This window comes from Aythya fuligula, chromosome 2 (genome assembly GCF_009819795.1).
Source record: "Aythya fuligula isolate bAytFul2 chromosome 2, bAytFul2.pri, whole genome shotgun sequence".
NCBI classification, from domain to species: domain Eukaryota; kingdom Metazoa; phylum Chordata; class Aves; order Anseriformes; family Anatidae; genus Aythya; species Aythya fuligula.
Window position 1 is genome coordinate 131666365 of NC_045560.1, and position 18010 is coordinate 131684374.

Sequence of the window (18010 nt, forward strand, 5' to 3'; positions counted from 1 at the left end):
AATTGTTTATCCAAGACTTTACTAGACCTGTGTATCAAGCTGTATACTCCTCTCCCTAAGTCAAACAGCTTCTAGTTGCTGTGAATTAAAAATCTTTGCTTCCCTTTCCAGTCAGAACACATCCTTTCTTAGTGCTTTTAAGCTTAACATTTCCACAACAGCCCTGTGAAGAAAGCAAGACATTTTTGTAGTTTCCAGTCTTGCCTTAAAGAAATAGGATCTTCACATTTCCAAAATCCCCTCATACATAGATCACAAATAGGTAACAAATCATGGGAATACAAATCATCAATGATATCAAGCAGTTTTTAGGTGCCTAGTGAAGCTTTAAATTGTAAGGTGTAAGAAGGAAAACCAGTAACCTTTTCTTATTCCTGTGGCTGGACAGAATAGAGCAGAAATGTCATGACTGCAGCACAGTCCAACACCCATTTTGATATTTGAGGAACAGCTGGCCTTGGCATCCTGAAAATAAGTTCCTTTTACTCACTACAATTAACATCAGTAGTATATGGCATGATGAACAGCATGTGGGAAAAGCATGAATTAGCTTGCATGGTGGTTTCCTTAGTCTGCCTATTTAGCAGCTGGCCAGAGCATTTCATAGAACTGCTCTGAACTTGTTTCAAATGGCACTAATACATCATCAGGGAATCACTGGCTTAAAGTAAACTGTAACTTATCACCCCAGTACCCTTGTAAATAATAAAGGTGGCATCTGATTAATTAGCTGACAGCCTGAAGTATTGTAGATTTGGGGAGGAAAAAAAAAATCACTTCCAGCTAATGCTGAATGAAATATCAACAAACCAATTAACTGGAATGAATAATGCACAAGCACTCATATCTATATTACATTTCAAAAGAAGAATAGTTTCTATCAAACTGTCAGCCTTTCATAATAAATAACTATAATAATAATTGTACAGTGGTGGTTCAGTAGTTAAGCATTCAGTAGAGCAAACAGCTTTTTCTGGTGGACCCACGATTCCACTAATTTCAAATACAGTAGATTTATGGTGTCATAATTCAGAGCAGACTCTGGTTAGTGCTTGACTGGAATTTGAAGGATATATTCATATTTGCAGCATCGTGATTTTATGCTGCTGTGGTTATGTTAAAGATTGTGAAGCTACACAAGCATTAGATTGGAGTTCCACATTAATGAGTCATCTCTAATACAAAGTCTCGAGAGGCATTTATATTAAATTATATCAGAAACAAAAAGTATAGAGCCCACTTCTGGTTACAATGCAGATTTACTGCCATTATTTCAACATCAATTATAGTTCCCTTTCTAGTAACTATACTTCAGCTACAATTGCTTCTCAAAGACATTCCATTTCTTATTCCTGTCCTTTTTCCCACCTCTGCACTTCATGTTTTCAATCTATACCAAATTTGTTTCAATAGTCTGATATAGTCAATCATGTTTCAAACATAAATATTAGAAACAGCCATAGGAAAGAAAAAAAAATATCAGGATAATCCTCCTGCTGTACTGAGTTTCATTATGTAAAAATGAAAATGTTGTGATATAATAATAGCCACATTTCTTATGGGAATTTATGCAAAATCCCATTTAAATCTATGGAAGCAACTAGTACTTTGGCTAAACCTCTTCAAAAACATTTTCCCTCCTAAAAGTAATTAAAGGAAATTAAAGTAATTTAGTAGCAAATCTGTTTGAAACAGTGAAGCTTCCTTTAATTCTTTCCTTAACATGAGAATTCTTGAAAATATTCATCAGAGTCGAATAAGATCTACAGAAAAGGAATAAAACTTTGACTGATAATGTAGTTTAGATCCTAATTTGCATATCTCAAATAACAAGATTGACCAAATACATTACTATTTGAAAAGGTTGATAGTATTTAATTTATTATTGTAATCAAATTGGATTTTTAATTTCCTGTTTTTTTGTTTGTTTTTTATTTTTGTCAATAGCATTGGAGCAGGCCAGATTTAGTCTTCTTTAGTCTTCTAGTTTCGTTGGGTTAGAAACTGGCTGGATAGCCGGGCCCAAAGAGTCGTGGTGAATGGAGCCAAGTCCAGTTGGAGGCCAGTCACTAGTGGCGTCCCCCAGGGCTCGGTGCTGGGGCCGGTCCTCTTTAATATCTTCATCGATGATCTGGACGAGGGCATCGAGTGCACCCTCAGTAAGTTTGCAGATGACACCAAGTTAGGTGCGTGTGTCGATCTGCTCGAGGGTAGGAAAGCTCTGCAGGAGGATCTGGATAGGCTGCACCGATGGGCTGAGGTCAACTGCATGAAGTTCAACAAGGCCAAGTGCCGGGTCCTGCACCTGGGGCGCAATAACCCCAAGCAGAGCTACAGGCTGGGAGAGGAATGGTTGGAGAGCTGCCAGGCAGAGAAGGACCTGGGAGTGATGGTGGATAGTCGGCTGAATATGAGCCAGCAGTGTGCTCAGGTGGCCAAGAAGGCCAACGGCATCCTGGCTTGTATCAGGAACAGTGTCACCAGCAGGGCTAGGGAGGTGATCGTCCCCCTGTACTCAGCTCTGGTGAGGCCGCACCTCAAGTACTGTGTTCAGTTTTGGGCCCCTCACTACAAGAAGGACATGGAGGTGCTTGAGCGGGTGCAGAGAAGGGCAACAAAGCTGGTGAGGGGCCTGGAGAACAAGTCCTACGAGGAGCGGCTGAGGGAGCTGGGTTTGTTCAGCCTGGAGAAGAGGAGGCTCAGGGGCGACCTTATCGCTCTCTATGGGTACCTCAAGGGAGGCTGTAGCGAGGTGGGGGTTGGCCTGTTCTCCCACATGCCTGGTGGCAGGACGAGGGGGAATGGGCTTAAGTTGCGCCAGGGGAGATTTAGGTTAGATGTTAGGAAGAACTTCTTCACTGAAAGGGTTGTGAGGCACTGGAACAGGCTGCCCAGGGAAGCGGTGGAGTCACCATCCCTGGAAGTCTTCAAAAGACGTTTAGATGTAGAGCTTAGGGAAATGGTTTAGTGGGGACTGTTAGCGTTAGGTCAGAGGTTGGACTCGATGATCTTGAGGTCTCTTCCAACCTAGAAAATTCTGTGATTCTGTGATTCTATTGTCAATAGAATTAGGCTGATTAAGCATGTCAGAAAGATCAATGGCTTTTCTAGCAATATGCAACATGATGAATGCACTTATATAAAATACTACTTAAGAAAAAAAAAAAAAAAGATTAAAATTCTAAATAATGTTAATGGCTGAAGCAAGATCATGCCAGAAATCTTATTTAGATTACTTTAAATATTATTGACACCAAGAAAATTTATTTTTTTCTGGTGCACTGAACTAATTGGACTTCATTGAAAGCTTGCTTTCAGTATCAGGGGAAACAAAGTTCTTAATTCCTGAGACAAATGAATAGGTAAAAGATTGTATTCACTTGATAAATACCAATGTAAGATGTTTGTACTTGAGCAAGCTAAGAGAGTCATTAGGGGTAGCACACCTGTCAGATACTAATGTGTTGTACCTTCCAAAGCTGCAGTAAATCTAATAACCTGTGACTGAAAAAATGGAGAAAGTAATAAAAGCATGTCATGAAATCAAAAATTGTAAGAAACTTCCTGACATGCCCTTTTGTTACATTTAATGTATGCAATATCACAGTAGACTTTGTTGTTCATGCTCTGTTGTATGAGTGAGTCATTGGAAAGGCCTTGCCACCAGCTCCCCCTTCTCATTTCTCCTGGCAGTAGATTTCTCAGAGGAAGAATACCTAAGTGGTGTTCAGGGTTTTAACCAGGTAGCTCCTGAAATGATATTTTTTTATTATTATTATTTACATCTTATCCCCTAGATGGATGGGAAGCCACAGAGAATCATAGAATCATAGAATATCCTGAGTTGGAATTAAGGATCATCAAGTCCAACTCTTGACACCGCACAGGTCTACCCAAAAGTTCAGACCATGTGACTAAGTGCACAGTCCAATCTCTTCTTAAATTCAGACAGGCTCGGTGCAGTGACCACTTCCCTGGGGAGCCTGTTCCAGTGTGCAACCACCCTCTCTGTGAAGAACCCCTCCTGATGTCAAGCCTAAATTTCCCCTGCCTCAGCTTAACCCCGTTCCCGCGGGTCCTGTCACTGGTGTTAATGGAGAAAAGGTCTCCTGCCTCTCGACACCCCCTTACATGGAAGTTGTAGACTGTGATGAGGTCTCCCCTCAGCCTCCTCTTCTCCAGGCTGAACAGGCCCAGTGACCTCAGCCGTTCTTTGTACGTCTTCCCCTCCAGGCCTTTCACCATCTTCGTAGCCCTCCTCCGGACACTCTCCAACAGTTTCATGTCCTTTTTACACTGTGGTGCCCAGAACTGCACACAGTACTCGAGGTGAGGCCGCACCAGCTCAGAGTAGAGCGGGACAATCACCTCCCTTGACCTACTAGCGATGCCGTGCTTGATGCACCCCAGGACATGGTTGGCCCTCCTGGCTGCCAGGGCACACTGCTGGCTCATATTCAACTTGCTGTCTACCACGACCCCCAGATCCCTCTCTTCTAGGCTGCTCTCCAGTGTCTCATCGCCCAGTCTGTACGTGCAGCCAGGGTTTCCCCGTCAAAGGTGCAGGACCCGGCACTTGCTCTTATTGAACTTCATGCGGTTGGTGATCGCCCAGCTCTCCAACCTATCCAGATCCCGCTGCAAGGCCTTTACACCCTCATTCGAGTCCACAACTCCTCCAAGTTTGGTGTCATCAGCAAACTTGCTCAAAATACCTTCTATTCCTACATCCAGATCGTTTATAAAAATATTGAAAAGTACCGGCCCTAAAATGGAGCCTTGAGGGACCCCACTGGTGACCGCCCGCCAGCCTGACATAGCCCCATTTACCATAACCCTTTGGGCCCTGCCCGTTAGCCAACTGCTCACCCATCGTATGATGTTTTTATTTAGCTGTATGGTGGACATTTTGTCCAGTAGGATCCTATGGGAAACCGTGTTAAAAGCCTTGCTGAAGTCCAAAAAAATCACATCAGCTGGTTTCCCTTGGTCCAATGCAAACACACTTTGTGTCTCTTTCTACTAGAATTTCCAGCCTGTAATTGCATATTTGTAAAATGAATGAGCAAAATAATTTCCTCATCTTCATATCTATTCCTCTGCATTTCCTCTATATTATTTAGTTCTCAATTATAATAATTTTTTTAAAAAAAAAAAAAGCTTTTAAAACATTTCTAATGCAAATAATATAATTTAATTACAACCATTAGAATCTTACAGTGCTGATGCAAAACAGCTTGAAAGCAAAGTTGTTTCTTCTGTTTATCTCTTTTTAAATAAAAAGATGGGGAATCAAGAAGTTTGGGTCCCATTCTCAGCATTACCACTGTGCCAGTGGGTTCAGCAGACAGAATGTACACGTAGACTCAGACCCTCTTTCTGAGGTCAGAAAAATGGCCTTCAGCCATACAGTGAAAAAGTGGGAAAGAAACATTCCCCAAAGATATACTATAAACTAATAAAGACTATATGGTTTTCAGTCAATAAAATTACAAATTTTATTTCTCAATTTCAATTTCCTCAATGAATTTGCTTTACTTTTCCATTGCACCCTGGTATTAGTCCTGATGTGAGTGAAGTTTCAATCATTTATCTTCCAGCATTTTCTGCTAAAAATTATTAGTACAACCTCTCTTTTTGAGGTATGCAAGGTAATTGCAGACAGGTCCCTTCAGGTCCATCAGAGTGAACATTAATAAACCCTGCCAGCAGTTTTCAGGGAACGTACAGCAAGAGCAGGAAATCTTACATGTGGTGTTCTACATACCATCCACACCACTGAAGTGCATTTATGCGCAGCAGTTTTGTTTAAATGGGGTGCAACAATTCTGAGACAATAAATGTGTATAAATATTAAATCAAGGTTTTTTTGTTTGTTTGTTTTACTCGCTCAAAACCATTGTAAGAACTGGTCACAGAATTGTGGTATTTAGCCTACCCTAGGCAAACAGAAGCAATGGCTGGTTAAAGCTCAGTGCTGTATGAGACTAGTCCTAAGTAAACTCAAAAGCTCAGAAAACTCAAAAGTCCTAAGTAAACTCAAAACTCAAAGTAAGCTGAAAAGCCTCTCAATACAGAGCACTGGCTGGTATGTGGTATTTACAACCTCCCAGAACTTGGGCAATATGTCTATTTGGCAACATAAGCATGTGTTACATCTTGACAATACATTTGATATGTAAAAGAATTTTGTTAATGCTGCACTACTAAGCTCATGTGCCAGCTTCCTGTGGACTGATGTTTTGAAAGGGTAGCTCGTGTGCTTTCTACATTTTGGGGGAAATGAACACTGTTGCTCACTGACCCAGTGCATTGACTGACAATAGATTTAGCCATTATTGTTCATATTTTGTGTTCATTTTACTTTAGTTTAGTTTATTTGTCTGTTTCTGTTTGTTTGTTTTAGGTTTGGGCTGTGGGGATTTTTTTTGTGTGTTTTTGTTTGTTTTTCTAATTTTTTTCTTTTTTTTTTTTATTTTGTTTTTGGCAGGGCTTTATCTTAAGCTTTTAGATAAAAATAAGTTAGTTACAGTACTTGATGATTTTAAGACATCAAAATATTTAATTTTAATGAGTGAGCTTCAACTGTCAAAACCAAGTGTTTTACCTCCACTTATTTCCAGATAGTAATGATAATAATAATCTCTGAATCTATTCAGAGACAAATAATGCTGTCAGCCCAGGACAAAAATTATCTCAGACATGTAAACAAAATACTTGTCTAAATGAGCTGAATTCCTCTCTGATATAAATTAATTGACTTTAATATTTAGTACTAGTGGTCTGACTGTGGTTATTCTATTTAAGTAAATCAGAATTATCTCCACAGATATTGCCTAGATAACCTAAAACTCACAATGGCATAGGGTCAATATTTAAGTGCAGTATGTAAACAAGGACAGCCTCCCAGAAGATACCCTTTCAGGAGAGGGTGGGATGGCTTATTAAAAAAAGGTCACTTGGGGCTTGTACAGAAACACCATTTTTAATTTAAGTAACTCACTTTAAATATGAACACTGATTTCAGTTTCCATCCCTGACTACTTTTACCAATGTAATGCTGGCAACTTGTGAGAGGTGTTGGATAGGTTTTGGGTCACTCTTGACTAACATTACCCAGGCAGAACAGGCATCCAAATAGTCTATTCATCTAGCATGAATACCGCAACAGCAGTACAAGGTACAGTGGGAAAGTCATGAGAGATGGGGAAAGGAACACTGGTGTTTTCCAGGTTCTCATTAGCACATTGAAATCCTCCACTCAAGCCAGCCACTGGGTCTGTGTTTGACTATGGATTTGAGTCTATCAGCATAAACCTCAGATTCTTAGATATAACTGAAACTGAGTAATTGCCATGCATCACACATTTTTTTTCCTGGTGTGTCAGTCTTTGAAAGTAAACAGCTTTAGTTCCCCTAGAAAACTCTCATTTCACAGGCTTTATCAGTATGCTTGAGCCTCAGGAATGCTGAACAAAAAACCCTCAGAGGAAACATTTTTCTATCGAACCTCATCTGCAAGCCAAAGTGAGATTTCATGCAAGTAAACAGGGATAAGCACTGAAAAGCCAAAAGATTTTTATTTTTACACATAAAAATACACAAATTTTAAATGTTTTTTTTTTTTTTTTTCAATACAAATTGCAGAGCCTCTGCAGTTAGTGACCCAATTATTCCAAAAGGTCTCTGTTGTGTTTTTTTTTTTTTTTTGAGAAAATATAAATATGTTACTAAAAAGATTTTCTGCATGATTAATATCAAAAACATGAAAGGCAGATTGAATTTATCTGTACATAGGCATTTATGGTCTTCAGAAAAGGGAAGCTATTTGGAAGGTGATAGGACTGTAATTGCCATTTCAACAAAAAAGTAACCAGTAAGGAATAAAACAAGCTCAGTCTGGCAAAATGAAGATTTGGAAGTTAATCAAATGCCATCTTAGCCAGCCTGTTATGCTGATATGTGTATCTGAATTTGTTGTTGCTGTTCATTACTAAAAGTATAACACAATTTCATAATCTCTTTCAGAATGAGTAAGTCATGTTCTGGCCCAATAGACAGAGAATCAAAAGGCTAAATTCTCTTCTGCTTCTTCTTTGCAAGGGTTATGCTGATCCTTTCTCAGCTATTAGAAGATTACGCACCATTTGCAGACTATAAAATAATCATAGTCCACTATTTTGTTTTGTAATGTTTACTTTTAAAGGCACTTCTCTTGGAATCCTCACAAAACAAACAAACAAAAAAAGTTAGGCACTCCTACACACTTCACATTTAAATCACTTTTTCAGGAAAATATCAAGCAAAAGCTGTTTAAAATATGACCATGTTTTATTGTCATTTCCATGTAGATCACTGCAAGTAATAGTGTTTTGCAGGTAACTCTACATCTTACGTGTTTATTTGATTGTCTTAATTCAGTACGCTATTGTGACTATTTAAGCATCTGTTGGGTGTCATTGTTAACCTCATTCATCTCCTCCTTCCTACTTTTTTCTCCGAGGTTTTGTGGTGCCTCTGGCATGTCGTGCTAAATGGTTTCAGCTCCTTCCTCCAGTGAGCTCTAGTCCTCGTTCCTTCTCTATTAATTTGTTTTTTAACTTTCTCCACTTGCTCTCTATGTTGACTAAAATCTCTGCCTCAAATAACTGAAAAATCTGCTGTTGATTGAACAGGGCATTCTTGAACTCATTACCATCATTCCTTACAATTTCTTTTTTCCCACATGGGTGCACTTCGTTCTTTGACACCTGTCTAAAATCTGATTTGGCTATACTGGGAAAGTTTAGAAGTTATTTCTGTGTAGTTGACTTAAAGTAGTTCTAGTACTTCATAAGCTCTTACATGTACATATTAAAAAGAAATACTACATAAAGTGTAGATATAGTGAGTGTCCTCAGGGTACAAGTTTTAATAGTTCTTTTATACACTAAACTGTGTATTCAAACCTGCACCTTGGCATTGGTAAAATGGGAACTACTGCCTTCGGCATTAATGTTAATTGAATCACCATACCACACTGGGAAATCCCTGCTACTCACATTAATCAGAAGCTAATTCAGTAGGAATTTTATTCTGTAACTTCTTGACAGCACTCCACGTCCTAAAACCATGTTTCTGTAGTATTCAGCAAGACCAAGACCAAAGCTTACCATGCATACTAGGACTCATTTAGACTTGTTTCTCATGGAACCCACTCTCAAGAAGCAGAAAACACATAGCAGTTTGAGTCATATCTCTGGGAATTTGGTATGAATATTCCCTCATATTCAAAGGAAAGTGGAACATTTCCCCTTTGCTATATTTGTCACCAAAGCACATGAATATATTGAATTGCTCTCAGAGCACACTGGTGCAAGCTGAGGAAATTCTGTGGATGCCATAAATGAGAATGTACTGCATTTGGTATGGTTTTCATGCTTTTCCCACTCTTGCTTTATACCAACCAAGAGAGAACGTGAAAGGGAGTGTGCATCTGTGGGAGCATGGTTTCTCCAGGAAGGACTCAAGGCTGGGGAAGCCTTGTGTGTCCTGGGTAAAGACTTCTGGGCAGCAAAGCCTGCAAATGCACCACATCCCACCTTTCCATCTTTTCTATCTTCCCCTCTTTGGTAACCCTGCAGCCTACCCCAGACTCTGCAGAAGGTCCAGTTCCCTCAGCTTCAGACCCTTCCTACTGTCACCAGACACTATACTGCTGGTCCCTGTGTCTTCTCCTAAAAGGGACCCTGTAGAGGAAAATGGCTGCAAATAGATAAATAAATAATAAAACAGTGGAATGGGAGGTAAACTCACAGTGTAAACTAAGGTGGACAGTTTTTTTCCTCCTTCTTGCTGCCCATGTCTCTCAAGAAATCCCAAAAGGGACCATGGGAACTCTAACCCATAGTGTTCCTTCAGCCTCACATCTGGCCATCATCAAAACTGCAGCATGTCCTCATTGGCACTCTCAAAATACTAGATCTTGTCTCCACCACTAAACTCAACCATATTTATCACAAATCTGCCCACACAGATTTCTGAGAAGTAAAAGATATATTGGTCCAGGGGAAAATGAGTATTTGATAGGGCTTCTCATTCTTCCTGATGACTTTTATAGGGCAAGCAAGTGAAATAGAGCATTTCAATACAAAGGATGGGAGTTTGTTTTCATTGCTGAGTAAAACAGCCGTTCTCACATGTACTCACATAAGTACTAACACTTCAAAGCAATTAAACTGTTCACTGAGCAGAAAAATGATTCCGTAGTGTTTTCAGCAATTAAAGTATGATTGACAGAGTACAAAAGATAATGATTAGTTTTCATCATTTGAAGGAAGATTTAAAGAAGGTGCAACTGTTTCATTTAATTATTCTTTATTAATATTAACCGAATTATAATTCCATCCATTTTTATATGCAGTAACTATTCTATCACTATCTCATTATAAAAAGTTTTGGTTTAGTGCCATAATTTTGTCTATCTGGTTTTGCATAGTCTTACAAATGACACTAGTAAACCCATGATACATATTCATATTCCCCTACTAACTAAACTGAACATTTCTGTTTCATTATACTAAATCACCTACATAACTAAGGATATTCTATGATTCTATTTTTGGTCAATGGCAAGTTGAATATGAGTCAGCAACGTGCCCTGGCAGCCCAAAGGGCCAACCATACCATACCTGGGGTGCCTCAGACACAGCACTGCCAACCAGTCAGGGGAAGAGATTGTCCTGCTCTGCTCTGCATAATACTGCGTGCAAGTTTTGGTGCTGCAGTATAAGTACATAAAACTATTAGACCATGTCCAAAGGAGGGCTACAAAGATGGTGAGGGGTCTAGAGGGAAAAGCACATGAAGAGCAGCTGAGGTCCCTTGGTTTGTGCAGCCCAGAGCAGAGCAGGCTGAGGGGAGGCCTCATGGCAGCCTGCAGCTCCCTCACAAGGGAAGCGGAGGGGCAGGCGCTGAGCTCTGCTCTCTGGGGACAGCGACAGGACCTGAGGGAACTGCATGGAGATGGGAGGGTCAGGCTGGGTGTTAGGGAAAGGTTATTCACCGAGAGGGTGGTCGGGCACTGGGACAGCCTCCCCAAGGCACTGGGCATGGCACCGAGCCTCATGGAGTTAAAGAAGCATTTGAACAATGCTCTCAGATGCAATATATGATTTTTGTGTGCTTCTGTGTGGACCCAGGAGTTGGATCCTTGTGGGCCCCTTCCAACTCAGGATATTCTATGAATTCTCTTACTTAATCAGAGATTTTATGCTTTAAAACAAGGAGCAAAGTGCACAGGTTATTTCAAATGAATAGAGCTATGCATGCTCTATTTCAAATTAACTCAAATGTGGAGTCAATGTGATAGGTAACGCAAATTCAGGTTTCTTTGGTAAGCCCTGTTTGCTGCTTGTGAATTTCCAATCATGATGATGAATGCTATGTAAACCACAATAGCAGGATACCCTAAAAACATAAATTACAGTTTATTGCACTCAGTGTGAGTTGCCTGCTTAACAGAAAGGAAGGATATTGTCTTGAGTTAGATCCTGCAAATAAAATGGCAATGTGCACTACTGCATTTTTTAATGCATCCTGATTTTTCTCATTTGGGGGAAATGTCTGGAACAATAATGGTTATTCAAGATTTGAGCTTGTTTGTTTGTTATAAATCTGTTCTACAAATAGATTCAGTTTTTCACTTCTTTGATTGTCCGGATGGTTATATTTCATAATTAGAAATACATGTATATATTAGAGATGAAACACTATGCCATCCTAAATAAAATAATAGTGGAATTTTTGGCTCTGGATTCAGTATTCTTATTTGTACAGATAACAGGATAGAAGTGAGAAACAGATGCAACCAAAGCAATTAATCCATGGTTGCAATCTGAGATCGTGCTAGAATGAGGGCAGGTCTTGTAAGTGAAAGGACAGTGTAGAAGCTGCATCTCAATGGGGCTTGCAGATGTTTTGCAAAAAGCAATGTATAGCAGTCATGTAACCCACAGTCAAAGCCTAGCCAGATACCAGCAGCAACATGGGAAGGTGTCAGGCATTGAGTTAGCTGCCTGCAGAAGTGCGACTTTGCCTGAAACCAAGCAGGAGTCAGAATTAGCTGTAGCTGTCTCCCTTCTAGCTACTAACTCAAAAGTCTAGTCTTGAGAACTGGATTGTCTGGCAAGGAAAATAGTAGGATAGCAAGGGGAAGGATACTTGAGGCTTTGAGTTTCAAGCCCATGTGTACATGTGCATAGTCATCCGCTGTTCAGCTGCATTTTTCTGGGAATTTCTAAGATTAATGGTATAGTGAAAGCTGTTCAGAGCAGTCGATTGCTTAAAAACAGATGCATTTTGTCAGATGAACATCTTGTATATACTTGTTGGGTGCTCTTATTGCATATAATTATTGGGGGGTAAACCATACAATAAATTCTGTAATGTCCCTATTCTGTGGGACATTTCTCCAAACATTTTTTTAATGTATTTCAAGGGAAGATGTTAATCATTTACATCTTTTGGGTTATTTAGTCAAGGTGCATTCTTTATACACCCTTCCAAGGACATATGCAGAATTTATACTCTCATTAAGTTTTGTACTTATACATTTAGGTATGGAAGATGAACATGGGAAAGAAAGTCCAAAGAAAGTCCAGCACACTTTTCCAATGAACTCTCTTAGAAGTAAACTAGAGACTTAGAGGGAACAAGGAACATGTCCTTGTTGTTTATCCTTTTATTTTCAGAACTGTAAGGAAGAACAAATAAACCAGAGCAACAAAAAGTCTGAGCTCTGTTTGGGTCCAGCTAGCAGAGATCAAAAGTCACACCTCCCACAGAGAAATAAAGTCCACCTAACTGAATTTAGAAAAGTCAACAGCACCCGCTTGGCCACAGAACAGTGGTCAGCATTACAGCTTCCAACTGTTTGGGGAGGCTGGGAAGACAGGGGTGGGTCACCCAATTCTAAACAAAATAAAAATTAAAAAAAAAAAATAGTGTCTTGTTGTCTTTAACACATATTGAGTGTACTTTCTTGTAAAATGCTCTTAGGAGAAATACTGAGTGCAAACTATTCTATTGCATTGTGCTTGATTACTATGAAGCACATATCTTAGAGAGAGTGGGCCCCTGGCAGGTTGTCTGATGGCTAGGCTCTCCCCCAGGAAACATCATTAACTTGCAGGGCGTTCCTAAAGATCTACAGATGTAGAAAGTGGAATTATCTTTGAGGGGAGACAAGTGATAAGAATGGTAAAACTTACAAAAAAAAAAAAAAAAAATAGAAAACTATAGATTTCTACTGAATTTTACTTGATTTTATCTGAATTTTTACTCCATTATTTTTATTGATTATAGTTTGGGTCCCTTCAAGTAGAAGAGCACTTACATTTAATCAGGTTTTAATATATAATGTTGGCTTTCCAGTGTTATATATATTGTGACAGTGCAAAGTTAAAATTAATTGAATATGGTATAGTTGGTGTCTGGTAAAATGCTAGAAGGATAATACTGGAACTATAATAACAGCAACAGTAACATTTGTGAAAGTCTGAAATAGTGTTATGCCTAAGAAGAATGCTTTCAATAACTCATGCTCACAAAGCCAGCCATACAGGGGAAGCAAACAGCAGAAATAATTTCAGGTGGAAAATGAACCAATAAATATTCCATAACCTATCTCCAGCTTTTTTCAGAGATTATGATGGCAATTAGGACAGTATATACTGTTTCTTTGATATTGTCTATTGCTGCCAGGACTCCATGTTCTGTTGGGATATTCAGTTCATTATAAGCAGTACGTTCAAATCATGCTTTTTAAAGTATTTTTTCTGTTAGAACTACATCAAATGAAAGCCATATTGCTAGCTTAAATGTAATTCAGTTCATCCTTGTCTCAGGATGTTTTATATATGTGTAAAGGGAAGGAAATGAAAAGATTAAAAAATATATTAGTCATCATGTGTGTTTTTTAATGTCATCAGCATTACCATAAAGCCAGCTGATAAATTGCATGCTACTCAGAAGAAAGAAATAGAATGAAAGAAGTATTATATTGCACTAGATTAATCATAGTACTGGGTTACCATCATTCTAAGGAAAATAAAAGCTTGACTGTTTCAGATTGTAAAGTTTCTTCTCAGCTTTTAAGATTATTTGCCTTAAGAGGCAAATAACCAGCCCATGTATTGAAACAAGAACATGGGATTTTGGGCCAGTGGGGTTGATAAATTTTTATCAATGTTTCTAAATGACAGCAAAGCAGAATTGGTGACTTGGATCCAGATGGTTAGCAGTAACGCTTCATAACAGTAATCTAATGAAGCTTTTTAGTGCTGGTGACAGGTAAATGATTGAAAGGTTTATGGCAGGGAAAAAGCTCTGATAAATAACTTGAAACTCTGTCTCTCTTCTTACTTGCATAATTATTGCTTTTTATAATAACATAATGGTACAACAAAGCATAGGTGACGAAACAGTGATAAAAGAGAAACTCTCTAGAGCTAATAGGATATACAACAGAACCGCAGGCCTCTTCTTACTTCTTGTAAGCTTACTTCTTGGCTACTTAACAACCACTGAAGACTTAGGGAGAGGATTTAAAAATCTTTTTCATGTAGTTAGTCTGTCCAGGGATCAGCAGCTAAAAATAGAGGAAGACCAAGATTTTTCTCTATACAAGTAGAGAATAATAGTTTCAGAAGATTTTAACTGAAAGAAAAAAGTTCTGGGATCTCTCACATGAGCTTTCACTCTAATTCTGTTTACCTGGAAAAGGTACAACCAGAAATCTGGCACTGCCTTTAAAACAAGGGGGAAATCTGATGGCTGTCTGCTTCAAAGAGGAGACCAGTCCTGAAGGGACCTTGATATTGCTGATGAAACCTTTTTCTTTGGAAAACTAGGTTGTCAGTAAATTGAATTTTTAACATAAATCTTCCCTCCCCTCCCCCCCCTTTTTTTTTCTGGGGAAGAAAAAGGTAGACTTAAAACACAGTGGAGGAAGAGGAAATTGGTTGAAAAGAATATCTGGAAAATTTTCAGATTTTTATCAGAGGTCTGCCAGGTTGTGTCAGCAGTTTTGCTTCAGTTATAGAAAACTTTATGTGCTACAGAAAAAAAAAAAAAAAAAAAAAAAAAAAAAAAAAAAAAAAAGAAATTGGCAACAAGATTTTTTTCCTGACAAAATTAAAATAATAATAATAATTTAAAATTAATAATAAAACCTTATGTTGGATATTTCACTTAAAAAAGAAACTCTCTGTTCCTATTAACATTTTCTACTGTTAGTTTTCCAAACAGATGTGACTGGGAAAGCATTGTCAGTTTTCCTGTGGGTAGGTGGAGCTGGTATGTCTGGTGCTTCCCTGTAGAATCACTGAATGACCAGCTGAAGCTAGTAGCATTCATGGATCCCATAACATGACAGAGATTTTTAGATGTGATCTGCCTCAGGCCTCTGAGTGACCCTCAGAAGCATTGCTGACACTGTATTTTTGCTGTTTCACACTGTGGCTGGAAAAACAATAAAAGAAATCAAGGAATATGCAATTAAAGCCTAGAATATGTACACAGAAATTATAATAAAGTAGATAATGTTAAAACCACTGAGGAAAGACTCATCAAACTGGTAACAATAAGCATTGCTGAAAGCACACACTCAATGTAAATGGTGCAGAATGAGATGCATAAATAGTGCAATGGGACTGAGCAAAGAATCTTACATGCAATTTATTTAGATTGAAGGTGATTATGCAAATAAAGCATTTCATTGCAAAGTGTCTAAGGAGCATTCTTATATTTTCTGCTGCTAAAAGAGAAAGTATCCAACAGTTGTTCAAATAGCATTACTGAGGGGAAGCTTACTTCAACCTCAACAGCTCTTGCTTGATTCACTGTGGTTATTTTGGGCCTTGTGGCCTAACTCAGGACTGCTGCACAGTCCTGGTTGTCTACTGCTGCACAATCAGCCCATTAGCCCTCAAAGTTTTAAGTCTGAAAGTCTGATGGATATTGATATTTGACTGATTTGTGGAAAAAAAAAAAAAAAAAAAAAAAAAAACACAGCTCATTTACCCTGTAGTCTTGGCTTCCTTTTGAGGATCTGCTGAAATAAATACTCTGTCTTCATACTAAAGCAAACATTTCTTATTTCTCAGTTTCTACAGATAAAGTGATGAGATGCCATGTGTGAATCCCCTGAAGGCTGAGAAGAAAAACTCCGACTTCCCAACAGAAAATTGTGAACCGTGGTTTCTTACTGGCTAGCAAGACCTTTGATTCAATTTGTACAAAAATGCAATTTACTTATTAAAAAGGACATTACTGTTAAAATATTAGAAATTCCATTTCTTATATGTTCTAAGCTGTACAATTGTCAGATTTTTATGGTTTAGATTGTAAATGTGTTTTTCTCTGGCTAATTATTGGTATTATTTTTTTAATTTTGATGTCTTAAAGGCCAATGTACTGTATCATAATAATATGAAGGACATATTTAACAGGTGTGAGAAACACTGTATACAAATGTATATTTCTAAAAGCTATTTTTATGATTAGCATGTTTTACCATATTTAGAGTCAGGTGATATTGCACTTCTTTGTTTACAGCTTAATTCAAACAAGATCATTATAATTAGTGTCACACTTAAATACATTGTATGGTATTTTCCATTATTTTTTATTATATTTTCTATTTAAAATAATCATGTTTACTAATAGACATAGCTGATAAAAAGTAAAAATGACAAAATATGAGAGCAATCCTTGATAAACTGTAAATTGGATCCACTTGTTAATCCCTTTAATCAGATAAGTGCTTTCTGTGATGCCACTCATTAGGCAGTTGTTACAGCCGTATCTGCAAATCTCTAAAGGCAGTTTTTTGTTACCATATGAGAAGTTTACATGGGAGCAAATTTCCTGTCTAGCCAGGTGCATTACTTATAGGCTGTCAATACCTGACAGACTAAGTTGTCTTACTGATTGTTTTATTGGTTGTTTTATTTTTTGGCAGTAGTCTTTCCACTCTCAAACTCCTAACACCTTTCTAGAAGCCTGAAGTTGGAATAATTAATTATTACAGATGTTGTAGGGGTAATCTCAGCATAGAGCTTCTCAATAAATATTTCCTTTCAAACAGAATGGATGGATTATTTCTCTTGCATTACTGAGATATTAAGGGTATCATAGCATGTATGATATGGGTACAAGTATGGGTACTTCTCTGAGTAGCAACTTGTTCATCATCCCAAAGCTAGGCCTCCTCAGTGTTGAAGATGACATGAAATGATGAAGAGGTATTTATTTACATGAGATATACTCCTATAGAAAGAGACATGTCTTTAAAGTAATTGAAGGAGGAAAAAATAATTTAATAGCAACAGCCTTCCAAGAGTGAGAGACATCTTGGAAGATGAGAGATGAGACATCATTTACATATTTATGCTATGTAAATACCCTTCCCAGTCAAATGAAGCTCAGACCTCAGTTGTGTGGCAATCTGGAGCTTATCAGCCTTGACTGATGTCTTTGTCAGGGTATCTGGTGTTTGGTTTCATCCAACACCACACAGATGAACCCTATATGCTAAAGAAGAGGAAGAGAAAGAAAGAGAGAAAGAGAAAGAGAAAGAGAAAGAGAAAGAGAAAGAGAAAGAGAAAGAGAAAGAGAAAGAGAAAGAGAAAGAGAAAGAGAAAGAGAAAGTTATCAGAGAAATACTATAATAGATCAAATTTTCAATTTCTATAAAAAACAGCTGTTTGTGAGATGCTAGGTTCACTGCCAAAAAGTGGGGTTATGAGGAGGTGGGAGCTCAAGGACTCTGGTCAGGTTTCCAGCATGGAAACCATCATCACAGGAGTGATATTCTTCAAATATTTGGAAGAGCATATATTTGAATTAAATTATCTGTAGATGAGTGGGAATTTACTTCACTAGATTATGTAACATACTACTCTCACTTACGTTTTTGTATCTTATCTTTAGCTTGTATATTGTCTGTAGAGTTACATGAGTTTACCAG

General features: G+C 38.2%; 1 protein-coding gene across 19 annotated transcripts in view; it reads left to right on the plus strand.

Moving 5' to 3' along the window:
- Positions 1-17594, plus strand: part of RALYL (RALY RNA binding protein like) — a 426876-nt gene extending 409282 nt beyond the window's left edge. For all 19 annotated transcript variants that reach the window (XM_032182403.1, XM_032182392.1, XM_032182390.1 and 16 more), the window contains one exon: positions 16146-17594. In XM_032182403.1, the coding sequence (XP_032038294.1) occupies positions 16146-16180 (35 nt within the window). In that variant the 3' untranslated portion in view covers positions 16181-17594. The remainder of the gene's footprint in view (positions 1-16145) is intronic.
- The last annotated feature ends 416 nt before the right edge of the window (positions 17595-18010 follow it).